The sequence below is a fragment of the Diorhabda sublineata genome, chromosome 8 (assembly GCF_026230105.1).
Source record: "Diorhabda sublineata isolate icDioSubl1.1 chromosome 8, icDioSubl1.1, whole genome shotgun sequence".
In the NCBI taxonomy this organism is placed as follows: Eukaryota; Metazoa; Arthropoda; class Insecta; order Coleoptera; family Chrysomelidae; genus Diorhabda; species Diorhabda sublineata.
The window spans coordinates 9,946,394-9,963,621 of record NC_079481.1 but is presented as its reverse complement, the minus strand read 5'-3'; the positions used below and the strand labels follow the sequence as shown (position 1 = coordinate 9,963,621).

Genomic DNA, 17,228 nt, shown 5'->3' with positions numbered 1-17,228 from the left:
AATATAATCAATGTCAAAAGATATGGAGCTGATAAAACCATAAAATAGCTTTAGATTTGGGCCAATCTTACCCCAGCTGACGGTATACATACATTTCTGAACTCAAATACCCCATTGATGAAGGAAAGGGTAATTGGGGAGGTAGCAACAACACCAGAAGCAGAAATACGCACAAACTGGTGAAAACAGTGCTGAATATACCTAAAGGTAAAATAAAGGAGGGAAGAGACCAGAAGATATGATAACAAAGGAAAATAGAAGGAAATCCCTAGATGCAATGGATAGAAGATTCGGTGAACTAGAACAAAAAATATGGCTATAAAAACATAACAAAAGAAGAAAAATTGGAGGATGAAGGGAAATTATAAGATGATAGAAGGTTAATAGAGGAAATCAGAGAAGATTAAGTTGGAGAAACGATAGAGAAAATCAAAATTGACACCGCCACATAAAAAAGGAGATAATAGAATGTGCTGAAATAACTGAAATCCCAATACTGTGATCCTCGAAAGGTCATGTAAAGTTATAGAGAAGAAGAAGTCTCTATTGAAAGAGATAACAAACTGATTAGCTACAGGACATTCAGTGCCAAGTCGTTTCATTAAAAAAATTCTGCAAACTTTTAATAATTACATTTGAAAACCACTAAAAACTAATATAAACTCCCCAAACAAAATATAATACGTTGTATTTGATATGCAAAATACTTTCAACAAAAAATTGAAATATTTTAAAAAAAAATTACAAATTTCAATTGAACAACATACTCTATGGTTATACATTTGTTACAAATACAAGAAAAATCAAATAAATTCATTTCGCTTATTTCTAAGTGCTTTTGCATCAAATTATCAACATTATTATTTCAATTACAATTTCTTAAATAAACGTTACACAATCTACACTGGAATGGGTAGTTCTTTGGCGACGAGTTTCAGAACTTGCTCTGTATTCAGACCGACATTTTTGATATTTTTCGATACCAAACACCACAATTCACCGTGATGAGGTTCGGCTACTATGCACCTCTGTTTAACTTCTTCTTGTTGTTCCTTGGTTCCGTGAAGTTGTTCGAATCTATACCAATATGCCCAAGCATCTCCTAAATCCGGTTCGATTTTCAACGTCCTCTGGAACCATTCCCTGCATTTACCTATTTTCCTTTCCGACCAAAATAGTTTACTAACAGCTAAAAGTACATGAGGATCGTGTTCGCATTTTTTCAGAGCATCCACCGATTTCGTTTTCCTTTGCGGTCTTGGTTCCAAAAATATACTTTCCGCCCATAGTATACCGGAAGTAGGACATTCCTGTATCGCTTTGGCCATCATTGCATTCGCTATGTCTTTCATACCGGCTCTCATTTCAACTCTCACCGCTTCCAACCATAATTCATCCACTTTGGGATTCCTCAATCGAGCTTTTTCCAAAACGGATCTAGCTTTTATCAAAAGTCCTCGTTTCTCTTCCAATCTGGAAAGCAACAGCCACAGCGATATCGAATCCGGGCATTTCTTTATACCCGCATTGTAAGCGTCGAAAGCTTTTGAAAGATCCTTTTTCTGTTCGTGTATTTGACCAACCATCATCCACAATTTTGGATAATTAGGAAACGCTTTTAAGGCTTCATCCAATAATTGGAGGGCGCCCTTTAAATCATTAAGGGACCATTCCAATTTAGCGCTTTTCATCATAACACGAGGAGTTGGGGCGGAACCTCTCGCTTTAGCTAAAAGTCTTCGCGCTCTTTCATATTCTTTATTTTCAGATTCCAATTTAACGGCTGCCAACCAAATTTCTTCGCTATTCGGATTTGCTTGGAAAGCTAAAGACAGTATACCCCTAGCGGCGGGAACGTCACCTAAAAATTAAATTTTTAAAAAAAAAATTAATGATTTTAGCTTTATAACTTACCGGCCAACCATTTGCTTTTGGCTCCCATCAACCATAACACCTCGCTCTTCGGACAATGCGCCACGGCTCTTTGTAATAAACTTTCCAAACTTTCTCTGCTACCGTGACTCTTCTCCAAATAAGCGGCTCGCAACCATATGGATTTCTTTCCTGGGAACGTAGCTAGCGCTATGTTATATACAGTCCTGGCGCATTCGAAAGCGTTTTGACTTATACAATTCTCAGCATCTTCCATCCAAGTATGTTTCTGATCTTCAGGTTCAACACCGTAACTAATTATAGCTTTAACGATAGCGCGACAACAATGGATGTGTCCGCCCTTTTCGCTCTCAACAGCTTCTTTAAACCATTGTTCTCTATTAATTTCAACGCCGTTCGAGCTTAGTGAAGTTATGGCTCTCTCTATGATCTTTTCTACCATGTGATGATTGCCGTTCGCTTCTTCCAATTTAGCCGCCGTTGTCCAAATCTGTTTATCCGTTGGAATATTTTCTCTAGCTTTGTTCAATACTTTCCTAGCGTTTTCGTAACTTTCCAATCTCGCCAAAGCTAACCAAAGTTCGACGGCGGTCGGACAACATTCCACAGCTCTGGATAATAAAATCCGAGCATCTTCTGGGTTCTCTAGTTCGACCGCCGCTTTCCAAAGACGCACCGAATTCGGTATGTGTTCTAAGGCTTTTCTGAATACTCTACGTTTAGCTTTCGTTTCAGTTTCCAGATCCGCTGCTTTTATCCATATTCTAACGGACGTCGGAATGTGTCTAGCCGCTTGAGCTATAATCGCTTTAGCTGTATCGGCGGGATTTAGTCTAGCTGCTTCCAACCATAAATCTTCACTTTGAGGATTTACTTCGCAACCTTTCATTATCAAATTTCTCGCCGCTTGGACTTTACCTAAAATAATAAGGAAAATTAATTAATGAATTGAAATATTGGTGAAAATTTATTTACCTGTAACTTCTTCTAGTCGAGCACTTGCAATCCAAGCCGGTGGATGATTCGGATTAGTTTCCCTAACAGATTTCAAAAGTAGACGAGCTTTTTTGATGTCATTAATATCGCCGCCGTATGTAGGTATCATAGATTGCAAATCAGTCAAATAACCTTTTGGATCGACAACCGTTTGACCAGTTACCGAATCAGACACTTGCGATAATTTGACGTTCATCAAAGTGTTACGGGCTTGTCCTATTTTACGTAAATCCATATCTCCAGTCGGTGTCAACATACCAGGCGTCGCTACTCCAGGTACCATACTTGATAAACCTGAATTGGGATCTAGAGACGTCGTTGATTCTCCACCCAAATTTCTCGCTAAAACGCTATCTGGTAACGGGGTAAACTTCTCTGCTCTAGGGTTACGTTGTTTCTTATTCCTAGCATCACCAACTTCTGGTACTGATTTCCATTCTTCCTCGCTTACCTAACAAATACAACATAAAACAATAATAATAAAAAAAATGTAATAAATTTATTAATACCTGTGCTAAATCTCTCTTTAAATCTGAAAATTGTTGTTGAATTTTAGGTCTTTCTTGTCGATATTTTTCTAATTCCTCCCTGAGTCGTTTCTCTCTATATTCTTTCCTTTTTTCATCCATTCTTTTATCGATAGCTTCATAAATAGCATCCGCCTCCGCATCATCCTTGTCATAAGGATCTTTGGAAAATAGAGATCCTCCATATCCACTGAACTCGTCATAATTTGAATCATTTAAATCCTCCTCCTAAATAATGGAATAAAATACTTTTAATTAATTATATATTGATACATTGATAATTAATAGTTAAAATATGATTTTAAGGTAAAAATAAACAATTATTCGGTAGGGAGATTACACTATTGTATGTAAATCAAGTTTTTTCTAGTATAACAATAAAAATGTAATGGAATTAAAGTATTGAAATAAAGCTGAATTAAGACAATACCTCTTCTTTTTCTTCCTCCTCGTCTTTCTTTTTGGTTCTTTTCGCAGCTGGTGGAGCATGTCTATCGTCCGAAACATCGTTTGCGTCTCGAGCTGGACCAATATCAGAACGAGTGGTGAAACCTGTGGCACCTCTACCGACACCCGCTACATACCCGAGAGGAGCTGGTACACCTAAGAAATGTTTTTTATTGCGGTTTACTAATGCCTGCGGTGGTGCTGCTGCTGCCATTTTGACAGATAAGCATTACTTTCCTTTTAAATTTTAAAAATATACATACGATAACAAATCCTCAATATAAATTAATCAAATGACACTTAATCTTCTTTTTTTTAATTAGCCTTGATGATAACTATTTACCAATTAGTAGTTTTATTTTATTGAAAATAGTTATTATTTAGTTGATTAATATTTTATAGTTGTAATTACTATAATTGTGATGCATTTCTATATAAAGAAATTATTTTCAAGTTATTCAAATAGTAAAATCAATATTTTATATGTATCTGCTTACCTAGTAGATATGGTACAAAGAAAACAGAAGATTATAATGACAAATGACAGTTGGTATTTTGGCCTTATCTATAGTTGTTTTCCAGCTGGTAGTTAATTTTGACAACGAATTATAATTCTGTAAAACAAGACATGGATAGAAAAAGAAGAAATTTTTGAGGTTAGTAGTTCATTAAATTTTAATTAATAAAAATGACTCTGAGAATTACTAGTTTATTAGGGTTGCGAATATTAAAGGTAAGTGTAATTTTATAATAAAAAGGGGTAAGGAGTTGCTATTTATATTTTAGGACGTACATTATGGTTTCTTAGCAGCAAGTCCTGATACTGCAAATTTAGAAATAGTTAGATATAGGATAACAAAACATTGGAACCCAAAGTGGAAACTACTTCGCCGAGTTAAAGTAATGCCTATAGATTTACCGAAATTTCACGAAAAAGTGGAAGATTTATCAGAAGACGAAATTGCAAAAAGATTAAAAAAACAGGGAATATTACCGACTAGATCTTGGGTGGAAAGACAATTTTTTATACATTCAACGGGTGCTGTATTTGAACCGTACGTTCCGCCCGAAGGAGATGGAAAAGTGTCTCCAGTATCTAAACAAGTTGGTGTTTTGAATACATTTCTCATATTAAATTATTAATCTATCGTTATTTTAAGGGAGCGATGCAAAGCTTACGTTTTTTAGAAAAAAAATCAAAAACGATGATGGCGATTAGAAAAGTTCGCCAATTCGAAGAAGAATTCGATACTCCGCAGTTTTGTAAACAAGCTTCACAAATTTATATAAAAATGCATGAAATGTTAGCTGCGCAAGATAAAGAAAACATAATCGATGTTATAACTGAAAGAGCGTATCCCGAAGTTATGCACAACGTTCAAAATAAAACGATCCGATGGAAATTTATTAAAGATATAGAACTACCGAGAGTGGTACAAGCTAGATGTACTGAAGTTATCACGAAGGAAAATATATTTGCACAAATCACCGTCAGGTTCCATACCCAACAGGTAATTACTTTCATTTAATTTAGTTAAATTATTAACTTTACTTTTCAGACGTTGGCGATTTATGATAGATTCGGAAGATTAATGCACGGCAGTGAAATAATCGCTAAAGACGTACTTGAATATGTAGTTTTTGAAAAGCATCTATCGAATCAATACGGTGTATGGAGAATACACGCGAAAATAATTCCAGATTGGTTACCGCCCAAAGAACCGTCACTTTTGACATACAAGAAGCATAAAGAACCAGAAGAAAAGAAAAATGAAACTAAAGAAAAAACAGTTTCAGAAGTTAAAACTATCGAACAAAGTAAAGAGGAAAAACTCGCTTTAGCTTAAATTTTCGTTATTTCATGCTTTTATTTGTAATAAAAGAGTATTAAGTATTTATTAAGTAGTTTTTATAAGAAAATAATATGCTTCAATTTATTTATGAAGCAGACAGAAATCTTGACATTTCACGACAAGGAGTAGTTTACCAAACCATCAGATCAACTGCATTGATTTTACTGTCTGAAGATGTATTAGACAACATAGAAACAAAGTTTCAAAAATATGTAAATAGTTCATCAACATAGATCTTGAAGACATTTTGAAGTGGATTTGAAGCTAGCTGCTCTTGCAGATCAAGATTTTGTCCTGTCTGAACATAAAATATCACCATAACTGTAAAATCGCTTGCTAGGTGTTGAGGTTGAGAGGAATATGTCCTGGCATAGTCTCAAAAGCCCTCTTCAAGACCAAAAGGCTCGCCCATTTGGAGCTCGATTCCAAAGCATACCCTGAGGATGCTCAATTCAATACAGGAAGGACTTATAGGCGATCCAGAAACTTGACAGCTTAGAGCATAGAAGAAATGTAGCTGATCTAATTTTGTTTCACAGATATTACCACGGTAGTTGCTCTTGTCCAACCTAATCGCTCCTAGAGCAGTATTTGCAAGACCGACTTCGCTGGCAGACACCCAGAATGTCTATTTATCGAAACTCTTTTCTTGCCTCACCGGCAGTACAACCAGGGAAAAAGTAACATCTCTTCATGTTCACTAAGCTTCACAATCAGGGAAGTAGAGGCAAGGACATCTCCAGCAGTACAACCAGAAATTGAAAACATACTCAAACATCTACAGAACTATAACTTGGAGTAACCAGCTTAGAAGAAATGAAAACATGGCTATGAAGGTAATTTGAAACCCCATGTTGCAATTTATATTTCGATAGGGGATAGATTCTATGAAAAAAACTTTCCATAAGTAATGAGAAAACAGGACAAAGTATTGTTTGAAAGAGTAATTGGGATAGGGAGATATGTGCATGTAACAAATCATTCTGGAAGCTTGGGAAACACCCCAGCTTTTTTGTAATAAATGATTCAGTGTATTAGAATATTAAGGATACAAGGGATTGGAAGGAAATGAAATACCCAATAAATTAGCAAAAAAGGAGCTGAATAACTTTGTAGGAACCGGAATGCTACTTTATTGGAAGAAATTATTGAGACAACAAAAATAAGTGAAAATACTACTAGAAAACAATGATAATAAGAGATCGGAAGGAAGTATTAGCCATCAATAAATTCAAACCGGTGGGAAAATACGATTACAAATTCTGTGGGTTAAAATAACACAAGTACCTAATCTAATGGTTGTTATAGATTGAACTGTACCCTGGAGATTAGTTCCAAGATACCCTGAATACATCTCAGAGAATCGCTATCATCAATCGAATAATAATAATACTGTCTGACGTTTCGATAACAATATAAACTTCAGACTGATATGAGTGTTTTATGGTGTAGTTGGGATAAAATGGAATTGAAAGGGCTGGGGATGGAAATTTATTGGACTTAAATGAAATTAAACTCTCTATATTATATATTTTGTGTTTTAAGTCGATTTAAATATTTTTATATCGATAAAGTTATATATATTATTAATTTCTTCATTTTTTTTGAATACCGATTACACGTGTGTCCAAAAAAATTTTTCCCAAAATATAATATTCAAATATATATATATTAATATGACGATATATCATTTTCACTATTCCATTCAACTAAATAATTTCGAAATTTTTAACACGAGGCGTGATCAAAAAATATACTAGATAAATTTTTGTAGTAACGATAACTTATGCTGTACCCATTGTATGTAAATCTTGTACCCCCACATGTTGAGATAACCGGTGACTAATTTGACCAATCCAGAGTAGTATTGATACTAAATTTCGTTCTCAATCGAAAAAAATTTCAAAATGTTAAAGATTGTGTTATGAACGATTTAAAAATAGAAATATTCGATCGCACCTCGTACAATACCAGATTTAAAAGAAAAAAACAACATTAATGATCTAAGATTCTCATATTTCCAGATACGATCTTGTTTTCTAAAATGGCACCCGAAGGTATGTCTATTCTGTCCCCATGATTGGCGATTATAATTACGGTGCCCTGAAAAAATATTTATTTCCCATAAAAATTAATACACTGCTCAACACATAAAATAAAACAACGATTAAAATCAGTAGCTGCTAATGGGAAAACGATTTAAATCACATATTTGGTTACAGAGTGATTCCGTACATTGTTTCAGTTATAATGATACTAATTACTCGAAAATGATTGATTTTTACCGAATTTTTCAACATTAATTAGATTTTATCAACAGTTTTCTTTAATAAAAAGCCAAACCAAACATACAAAGTGGTTATAATGAAGTTAAAAAAACTAAAGGATTCTTATAAGATCAATCGTAACTCAAGTTTAGATGACACAAGAATAGTTGAGGTTGAATCAGAATAAACAAAGCAGATTGAAGAAACTAATAGAGAAATTGATAAAAGACTTGGTAATGAAAACTAAGGGTGGGCAAAATAATCGGTAATCGATTAATCGGAAATATACAAGCCTAAATCTAAGATTAAAGAGTTTATTTTGAAACAAGCCCATTAAGAGCTAGTGACAAAAAAATCATTTTCATTGAGAAAACTTAAAACTTTATACTTAAAAAGGAAATTTTTAAGTATAAACTTGCTATAAACAATTTCCAAAAAATTTATAAATTCAAAATTGATAATTTTTTTTTTATAAAAATTTCAAGATGTGATTTTTTCAATGTTCCTGAGCAATTTTGTTGTAATTGATAAAATATAGGAGAAAATGTTTTCCCATTGTGAAAATTGGTTAAAAATGAAATTTTCCAGTTTAAATTTGTTATAGACAACTTAAAATATTTCTTAAACAATTTGTAAAGTAAAATTATAATTTTTTTCATGCTCCCATTCATTTTCTAGCATAATTCAGAAAATAGTGAAATAAAATTTATTTTCATTCTAGAGAAGTTATTAAAAATGAAATTTTGATAATTAAAAAACTATGTAATTGAACTTGCCATTAATTTTTTGTAAAATTGTAATATTTTTAATGCCCCTATATAATTTTCTTGTATATTTGAAAAAAAAGGAAAAACAATATTTTCCCATCAAGAAAAGTTGTTAAAATTTTCAAAATTTAAACTTGTTTAAAAACAATTAATACAATGTAATTAAAACTGTCATAAATTTTTTGAAAAAACACCATTTTTTGAGGAATTATGTTTTTTCCAATGTTCCTTATCCACTTTCCTTAGTTCAAAAAATTCACTTTAACACCGTGAAAAGTTGTTGAAAATGAAAATTTTTGAAATTTTAACTGTTTAAGAACAATTAAAAAACTATAAAATTGAAGGTAACATTAATTATTTGGAAAAATTGCAATTTTTCATGGGGTTATTGTTTTTTTAATGTTCCTGAGCATTTTTTGTTGCATAATTCAAAAAAGAGTGGAAACAAAATTTATTCTTATCGCTAAAAATTGTTTAAATGAAATTTTCAAAATTCAAACTTGTTTAAAAACAATTTAATTAAAATTGTTACCAATTTTTTGAAAAAAAATCATTTTTTAAGTAATTATGATTTTTTTTAAGCTCACAAGTCATTTTATTGCATATTTGAGAAGAAAAAGAAAAACGATTTTTTTTCCATTTAAATAAAATTTCCAAGTTCTCAACTGTTTTTGAAAAATAGCAATCTTTTCAAGGAGTTTTGATTTCCTTTAATGCTTTGAGTCATTTATTTATATGGGGATAGTATACCCGGATTATACCCCGGATAGGATAATTTTTCACGCCCCCATAAAAATATACTAAAAACCGATACCATAAGGTGAGGGCGGGGTATTATTGTATCATCGTAGAAACTTACCCTCAGAGAAACGCTTCTACCGAACGTCACATCTCCGGATACAGTCAAATGATCCAATTCCAAAATATCCGGAATATTAGCAAACCTCGACAAAAATTCCTTAACTTTCGAAAAATGATTGTCCCCCAATTTGACTAGGGGAGTAGTGGGGAACATCCTCTGAGGCGACATGGTCAACGAACCGTTCTTCAAACTATACAAGTTACTCATAACTAAGAATAAATCCGAAGTTTTTTTGACTGGTAAAAATCTACTTCTCGGTACGTTGATACCGATACCGCCTTCGAACGATTTCATAGCCGCCCCGACGGCAGTTTCTAATTGTATAACGTTCTGACCTTTATCCAGAGTTTTGTTATTAACGATTATTTCCATACTAAGTAAATCATTTTTCAATACTCTATCGATAGCTGGAAAAATAATGGATTTAGTGAGAAAAATTAAATTTTTTTAATCAGTTTTTTTTATTTACCATCTAATTTGGCCCATAAGTTGTTGGTATTGAAAAATTTGAACGTCTTGACTGATTTGAATTCGTCTACGTGTTCTTTTGGTACTTGCGCTATTTCAAGGAGCCTTAATTTGCCTTCGTACTGTATCAAAGTACCACCCTAAAAATGAAATAAAATTGGTAAGAGAATAACAAAAAAAATTAAACGAATACATATATGTTAATAATGATTTTTCAATTTCTAAATGATTCGTTGAAATATTTTTTTGTACAAAAAGTTTTTTATTCGATGTGAAAGATTAGAAAAATACATTTTAACTGACCTTAACATCAGCTCTAGTTTTATCTGTGACTTCCATAACGAATTCGTGCTGGGCGTTTTTTTCTTGATCCGGATTCAATAATAAATTGAGTATGTTTAAATCGACTGTGGCCCCTAAATTATCGATATTCGATATGAAACAATATTCCCTGCCTTCTTTCAAGAATCTATCCAATAAACCAGAATTGCGGAAACTTTCGTAGAAATCACCATGACCTGGTGGATACCAGGCTTCCATGTTGTTGTGTAGATCGGAGTTTTTGGCGATTGGAAGTAGGGAATCTCTGTTGATACGTGGGTAACACGATTGATTGAAAGTGTGAATTTCTATTTGGATGTTTTTGTATTTGCGTATTATCTTTTCTGTGTCTTCGTCGGTGTTGAAGGAGTTCATCAGAACTAGAGGTACGTTGACATTGTAAGTTTTATTGAGATTCTAAAAAAATTACAAATTTTTTAAAAAATATTGACAAAAAAACGCTATAAAACGAATAAATTATAGAGGAACAAGTAAATTTAGTAAAAATTCAAGTTTATTCCGTAGCAAAATGGACACAAATTTGAAAAATTATGGGTCGAAGTATATTTAGTTTTTTTCTGTAAAGTCATTTTTTCCTTATTTAGTACTAAAAGTACTTGTTAATGTTTGTAGATTAAAAAAACCCTCTCTCCAAAGCGAAATGGGGATAATTTTGAAAGATAAGGGTCAATGTATGTGTAGTTCCTTTCCGAAATGTCATTCCACCCTTATTTAATACTAAAACGACTTGTTATCATTCCCAATCTCAAAAAAACTTGCCCCCAAAGTAAAATAGGAACGAAGTAGAAAAATATAAGACAAAGTATGACTGGTTCCCTTTTAAAAAGTAATTTTTTCTTTATTTAGTACTAAATGTACTTTTTAATATTAGTAGATTAAAAACAATCCTCTATCCAAAGCGAAATGGGGTTAATTTTGAAAAATAAGGGTCAATATATGTGTAGCTCTTTTCCGAAATGTCATTTTCCCTTATTTAATCCAGAAATCTTTCCTCTGGAGCAAAATTGAAACAAATTTGAAAATTTTGGGTTAACGCGTGTGTAGTTTCTTTCTGAAATGTCATTTTGTTTCATTGTCAATTTGTTCAAGAAATCCTTTTTTGGAGCAAAATGGGTACAGATTTGAAAAATATGGGTTAAAGTTTGTATAGTTCCTTTCCAAAAAGTCATTCCACTCTTATTAAGGACTAAAAGTACTTGTTATTGATTATAGATACAAAAAAGCCTACCCCCAAAGTGAAATGAGTACAAGTTTGAAACATACGAGTCAACAGATGTATTATTTTATTTCAAAATTCAGTTTTCCCTTATTTAGTACTAAAAGTTTTTATTAATGTCCTTAGGTTCAAGAAATCCTTTTCCCAAATCAAAATGGAAATTAATTTGAAAAATACAGAGCACAGTAGTTTGAAAATCGACTTTGTAGATTATGAAAAAGCTTCTGTACAATCACAAACAGTTATAAATATATTAACAAATTCATTTTTTATTTGGAGTAAAACTCACCTCAATTTGTTGCACAGTTAAATCCAAAAACGTAAGATCATTTCTAACGGTTATTATAGATTTAGGACCATGACAACCCATAGATGTGCCCAAACCACCATTCAACTTCACAACTACCAGTTTCCCCAACATATCGTGTACTAAATTGGCAGTAGGAGTTTCCAACGTTTGATAATTTCTAACTGCGTCTTCTGGTAATTTTTCAATTTTATCCCAGAGAACTGATGGTCCAGTTTCGTCCAGAAACCTCGTGAATAACTTTGTGAATCCATCAAATTGTTTTTTAATGTCTGTACGTTTATCTGTAGCGCTGGATTGTAGGACTTTGTCTAATTCCTTTTGTAAACGGTTGAGAGCGTCCCGTTTTGTGGCTTCTATGAATTGACTGGCGTCACTACCATTCCGGCTATGACCACGTACCTAAAATAAAAGAAAATATTGAACTTTCTAAATGATTTCAAACCCGAAGATTGTTTAGGTAACTTCGAAAGCAGATAGATGAGTTTCGAAAAGAAATTTACATTTTATATTTCGTTTAAACTAGAACTTGGAGATGTAGTGAGAATTTCTACTACTAAAAAGTATTTGGAGCACTAATCATGATGTTTTAGTTTATTCGCAATGAGAAATTGTTAATATAATTAAAATAATTGGTATGTAAGTATCGAGAACTCATAATTTTCAATCACCACAAAATAAAATTCTTGGTGTTTATGTGTTTTTTTGGTAATAATTAATAAGAATTATACAGAATTGTGTGAATTTGAGATGTACAATAAAATATTGATTGATTAGTTGAAATATATTTATTTTTTATTGGAAATTTTGGATTTCACACTTCAATTCTTTAATAAAAACAGTATCACTTATTTTTATGTAAAAACCGCAAACTTACATCTCTTGTCGTTTAATGTTGTTTAGTGATCCCTGTATGTTTTAAAAGAAGCAATAAAAAACTTTTATGTGTCTATATCAATCTTTAATACTCTCATGGGTTTTGGAATTGATTTTTTTTTATTATTTTCTATGATAAAAGCGACACTTATTATTCTGGATATCATTTAGCGACCATCTTGTTGATATAAAATCTTTAAAACAACGATTAAAAAATATCTTTTTTGCTTAGAAATCAATTTATTTTTAAAACTAAAATTAATTGTGGAAAACACGGTTTAAAATATTTTTAGGTTATATTCGAAGAATAATATTAAGGTGGGGATAAAACATTGGGACTTCAAAACCAAATTTATTTTTTTATTAGGGTCGATGTACAGAATCTTATCTTGGCATTTATATACGTGGATTAAACAAAATAAATATGTTTTCAACGCGTTTACTGTTAAAAATTCAAATTTAGCAAAAACTTGTAGAAAAAAATTGATTGTTAAAATGACAGCTTTTATATATCGTGAGTAATTTTATTTATAACTATCAGATTTAATTGAAATAATTAAACTAACCTCCAATGATAATAATTTCATCATATTGACCACAGCACTACTAGCATTTAAGTGGGCAAGAGAATAAAACCGTCTGGAGTATGTGGGTACTGTTAAAACTATTTAAAACTCCTATCAACATTATCGAATATGTGACAAGCTCTGATAAGACGTACTGGGTTAATCTAAAGTATGGAACTCTGGTGTTTTTTTGCTAATTAGATTGAAATAAACAATTTTTTTTTTTCGAATAAGTAAAAACGATAAAAAACGTACCCTTTCTAAAAAATCCATCGAGAAACAAATAAAATATTTTTTTTTGTAAAAACTATATGTAGTTTCGTTACGGTCGCTAAATAACGATAGAGGGAAATTAAAAGATTTATGAAGCCACACTGACATAAATATTTGTTATCTATAAAAATTTTGATACAAAAACAACAAAATTACATTAATAATATTTTCGAACTGCTCGGGATAACAGACTTTTATTGAAAATATATCTACAGGAAATTTTATCGAAATTTAAGTATTTGAATAAATATTTATTATTTCTAGTACATGAAATTAGCTGTAGATTGAAAAAAACATTAAAAAATTGTATTTACTTTATATACAGAGCTAGAATCATCATATATGGTTAAAAACAAAATGAAATAATAATTAACAAAAATTTGGGGTAATATAGAAGACTTCCTATCCCATATTATTCAAACTGAGTTGTAGTTCAGGTCCCAGTTTCCATAATATTCTCTTCAAGACACAGCTTTCATTATTCCTATCCCATATTGTTTTTTAGTGTCTCTGTTGAACTTTTTTCTGTGTTAATATCCATTTATTATTATTCTTGAAATATCTGTTCAATTTTACCAAAAATCCAGCTCTAGAAGACATTTTGTTCCGATATTATGCAACTACTACACATTAACACTTACGGAGTGCTTACTATCTCTCAATGAGTAAAGAATTGAATACAAGTGGACAAAAGGATACTAAAGTTACTAAACTTCTAATTCTATACTGTATTGATCTGGATTTTCTTGAAAAACCAAATTCATAAAGGTCTCCACCTCCCAGTTCCTTGTTTCCACAACTTTTTGACAAAAAGACTTCAAACTTTCCACCCTATACTGTATTGTTCTGGATTTTTTTGAAAAACCAAGTTCATATCGATTTGTATCTTCTAGTTTCTTGTTTCCATAATTTTTTTTAACCAAAAGACACTAAAATCCCCAACCGATATTGTATTGATTCAGATTTTCTTGAAAAGCTGAGTTCATATCAGTCTCCACTTTCCAGTTCCTTGTTTCCATCATTTTTTTGACCAAAATACATTAAACTTTCCACCCGAAACTGTATTTATCTCTATTTTCTTTAAAAACCAAAATCATATCGATTTTCACCTTCCAGTTCCTTGCTTCCATCATTTTTTAAGAAAAAGACACCATAATCTCCACCTTATACTATATTGATCTGTATTTTCTTGAAAAACTGAGTTTATATCAGTATCATCATCCAATTCAGAGTTTCCATCAACTGGCCTCATTATGACATGTCTTTCCTCGTACTTTTTACCCACAATGTTTTTTTAATGGTTATTTCAACCTTTTTTACTCCTACCACAACAATTAAATTGCTGTTTTGTTATTATTTCTTTATCCATCATATTCATCCTCTGGTAACACAACACAAAAGTTTATGTTGGGGTATATTCCCTTTTATCATCAGTTATGTCATGACATTATAAAAACAAATCTTTCAATTTTTGATTATAAATAAATATCAATTAACTATTGTATCACATATGACTTAAGAAACGTTTATTTATTGAAAATATGATAAATATAAGAATAAATAATGGAAATTAAAAGTAATTTACTAATATGGGAATTGAATTATATTCGCTATTATTTATTCCTATAAATTTTGTCTTGTCTTTTACATTTAAAAATATTTAAAAGGATATTTTTTAAATACTGGGTATAATATTAGAGTAAAATCATTGAAGTACGTATCGTTTATATAACGTATTACAAAACTTCACTAATCTTATTTATATGAAATAATTTTATGATGCAATATGAACAAATATCATTTTTTAGTAAAAATATTGTTATTAATAAAAAGGTCAAGCAAAGGACATCGTAATATAAATATTGTACAGTAAACTGCACTTACGTTTTTATCGGTAGTCACTGTTAACATTTTTATCGAATATTTCTACACTGAGTTAAATTTCGCTTTGTTTTTATTTTAATTCCAACGTAAACTTATCGCTCATTGATAAAAAAAATAATACGAATAGTCTAACCTTCAAAACAAGAACAAAGTACAAGGTCTGACCACCTATTCGTGTGCGCTTACCTTTTGAGGTTAGAATACATGAAACAAGTAAACGTGAAAAGTTTCGAACATGGTACTACCCCATTTCGCAAAAGGTGAAGTGGTTAAAGGTTTCTCACGTGGTTCGAAAGATTTAGGCTGTCCCACGGCCAACCTACCCGAAGAAGTTGTTAATAATTTACCTAAAGATTTTGAAACTGGGGTTTATTACGGATTCGCTTCAGTGGACAGTGGTGAGGTTTATAAAATGGTAATGAGTGTTGGTTGGAACCCGTTTTATAAAAACGAAAAAAAATCCATGGAAGTACATATTCTACACGAATTCGAACAAGATTTTTATGGAAAAGAGTTACGAGTTGTTGTTTTAGGTTATTTGAGACCGGAAAAGAACTTTAATTCGTTAGATGATCTAATAAAAGCAATACGGGATGATATCAACCAAGCCAGACTTAAATTAGATTTACCGGAATTTATTAGTTATAAAGATCACAAGTTTTTTTAGATAAATAACTACAATCACTTCAAGTGCACCATTTTTGTATTTATTTTCAAAATATTTGTCATATATATATATATATATATATATATATATATATATATATATATATATATATATATATATATATATATATATATATATATATATATATATATATAGGAAATAGGTGATATAATTATTTATTTAAATTGAGGATAAAACTTGAAATTGTACTTATATTTACATTGTGGAATGGACCAAAAATTAATATTTTAAAATAAACATTATTATTTAATTTTTTTTACTTCCAATTTCATTTTTTTATTACTAAGCCGTTGATTGACAACAGAATTCTTCAATTAAGAACATAAGTTCATTCCCTTACAATTTTCAAAATAAAAATATATTTTTTTTCTCAGTGTAGCTATTTGAGTTTGTTTTCCCAGTGTAACTAACACAAAGTCTATTTAATTCGGTCGATATTGATTTTTTAAGTTATTCAATTAATTTTGCAAATTTTCCACCCGATTCTGTATTGCCTAGATTTTCTTGAAAAACTGAGTTCTCCACCTCCCACTTCCTTATTTCTATCATTTTTTTTAACAAAAAGACATTAACTTCCCACCCGATACTGTATTGATGTGGAATTTCTTGAAAAACCAAATTCATATCGTCTCCACCTTCCAGTTAATTGTTTCCATCATTTTTTTGAGAAAAAGGAATTAAACTCCCACCCGATACTGTATTGATGTGGAATTTCTTGAAAAACCAAATTCATGTCTGTCTTCACCTTCCAGTTAATTGTTTGCATCATTTTTTTGAGAAAAAGGAATTAAACTCCCACCCGATACTGTATTGATGTGGAATTTCTTGAAAAATCAAATTCATATCTGTCTTCACCTTCCAGTTCCTTGTTTCCATCATTTTTTTGACAAAAGAAGTTATACTTTCCACTCGATATTGTATTGACTAGATTTTTCTGAAAAACTGAGTTCTCCACCTCCCACTTCCTTGTTTCTATCATTTTTTCGACAAAAAGAC

General features: G+C 31.2%; 4 protein-coding genes across 7 annotated transcripts; 2 read left to right on the top strand and 2 right to left on the bottom strand.

Moving 5' to 3' along the window:
- Positions 1-671: 671 nt before the first annotated feature.
- On the bottom strand, positions 672-4,237 carry LOC130448015 (pre-mRNA-processing factor 6). The gene is made up of 5 exons (XM_056785159.1): positions 3,847-4,237; positions 3,399-3,644; positions 2,869-3,340; positions 1,915-2,811; positions 672-1,861 (listed from the first exon to the last, which is right to left on the bottom strand). Exons 1-5 carry the CDS (start codon positions 4,075-4,077, stop codon positions 900-902), a joined length of 2,808 nt encoding a protein of 935 aa, XP_056641137.1. The 5' UTR covers positions 4,078-4,237; the 3' UTR covers positions 672-899.
- Positions 4,238-4,497: 260 nt separating this feature from the next.
- On the top strand, positions 4,498-7,093 carry LOC130448012 (probable 39S ribosomal protein L45, mitochondrial). Its single transcript, XM_056785156.1, has 4 exons — positions 4,498-4,596; positions 4,650-4,967; positions 5,024-5,374; positions 5,423-7,093. The coding sequence occupies exons 1-4, from the start codon at positions 4,552-4,554 to the stop codon at positions 5,708-5,710; spliced, it is 1,002 nt and encodes a 333-aa protein (XP_056641134.1). The 5' UTR covers positions 4,498-4,551; the 3' UTR covers positions 5,711-7,093.
- A 128-nt stretch (positions 7,094-7,221) lies between these two features.
- Positions 7,222-15,750, bottom strand: LOC130448010 (UTP--glucose-1-phosphate uridylyltransferase). Of its 4 annotated transcripts, none has more exons than XM_056785151.1 (6): positions 15,545-15,750; positions 11,928-12,347; positions 10,384-10,818; positions 10,082-10,220; positions 9,610-10,019; positions 7,222-7,819 (listed from the first exon to the last, which is right to left on the bottom strand). In XM_056785151.1, the coding sequence occupies exons 1-6, from the start codon at positions 15,569-15,571 to the stop codon at positions 7,712-7,714; spliced, it is 1,539 nt and encodes a 512-aa protein (XP_056641129.1). In that variant the 5' UTR covers positions 15,572-15,750; the 3' UTR covers positions 7,222-7,711. The 4 variants fall into 4 exon arrangements, with proteins under 4 accessions (XP_056641129.1, XP_056641131.1, XP_056641130.1 ...); XM_056785153.1 differs by lacking the exon at positions 15,545-15,750 and adding an exon at positions 13,643-13,838; XM_056785152.1 differs by lacking the exon at positions 15,545-15,750 and adding an exon at positions 13,388-13,569.
- Positions 15,635-16,478, top strand: LOC130448014 (riboflavin kinase-like). The gene has a single exon (XM_056785158.1). The coding sequence runs from the start codon at positions 15,780-15,782 to the stop codon at positions 16,209-16,211; it is 432 nt and encodes a 143-aa protein (XP_056641136.1). The 5' UTR covers positions 15,635-15,779; the 3' UTR covers positions 16,212-16,478.
- Positions 16,479-17,228: the final 750 nt, after the last annotated feature.

Coding starts and splice junctions, on each gene's coding strand:
- LOC130448014 (XM_056785158.1), top strand. CDS start 15,780: ATGGTACTACCCCATTTCGCAAAAGGTGAAGTGGTTAAAGGTTTCTCA.
- LOC130448010 (XM_056785153.1), bottom strand. CDS start 13,768: ATGTCAGTGTGGCTTCATAAATCTTTTAATTTCCCTCTATCGTTATTT. Junction 10,221..10,383: donor AAACTAGAGCTGATGTTAAG/GTCAGTTAAAAT, acceptor TTTCATTTTTAG/GGTGGTACTTTGATACAGTA. Junction 7,820..9,609: donor GTAGAAGCGTTTCTCTGAGG/GTAAGTTTCTAC, acceptor ATATTTTTTCAG/GGCACCGTAATTATAATCGC.
- LOC130448015 (XM_056785159.1), bottom strand. CDS start 4,077: ATGGCAGCAGCAGCACCACCGCAGGCATTAGTAAACCGCAATAAAAAA. Junction 3,645..3,846: donor AGGAGGAAGAAAAAGAAGAG/GTATTGTCTTAA, acceptor TCCATTATTTAG/GAGGAGGATTTAAATGATTC. Junction 1,862..1,914: donor CAAAAGCAAATGGTTGGCCG/GTAAGTTATAAA, acceptor TTTAATTTTTAG/GTGACGTTCCCGCCGCTAGG.
- LOC130448012 (XM_056785156.1), top strand. CDS start 4,552: ATGACTCTGAGAATTACTAGTTTATTAGGGTTGCGAATATTAAAG. Junction 4,597..4,649: donor TAGGGTTGCGAATATTAAAG/GTAAGTGTAATT, acceptor TTTATATTTTAG/GACGTACATTATGGTTTCTT. Junction 4,968..5,023: donor TGTCTCCAGTATCTAAACAA/GTTGGTGTTTTG, acceptor CGTTATTTTAAG/GGAGCGATGCAAAGCTTACG.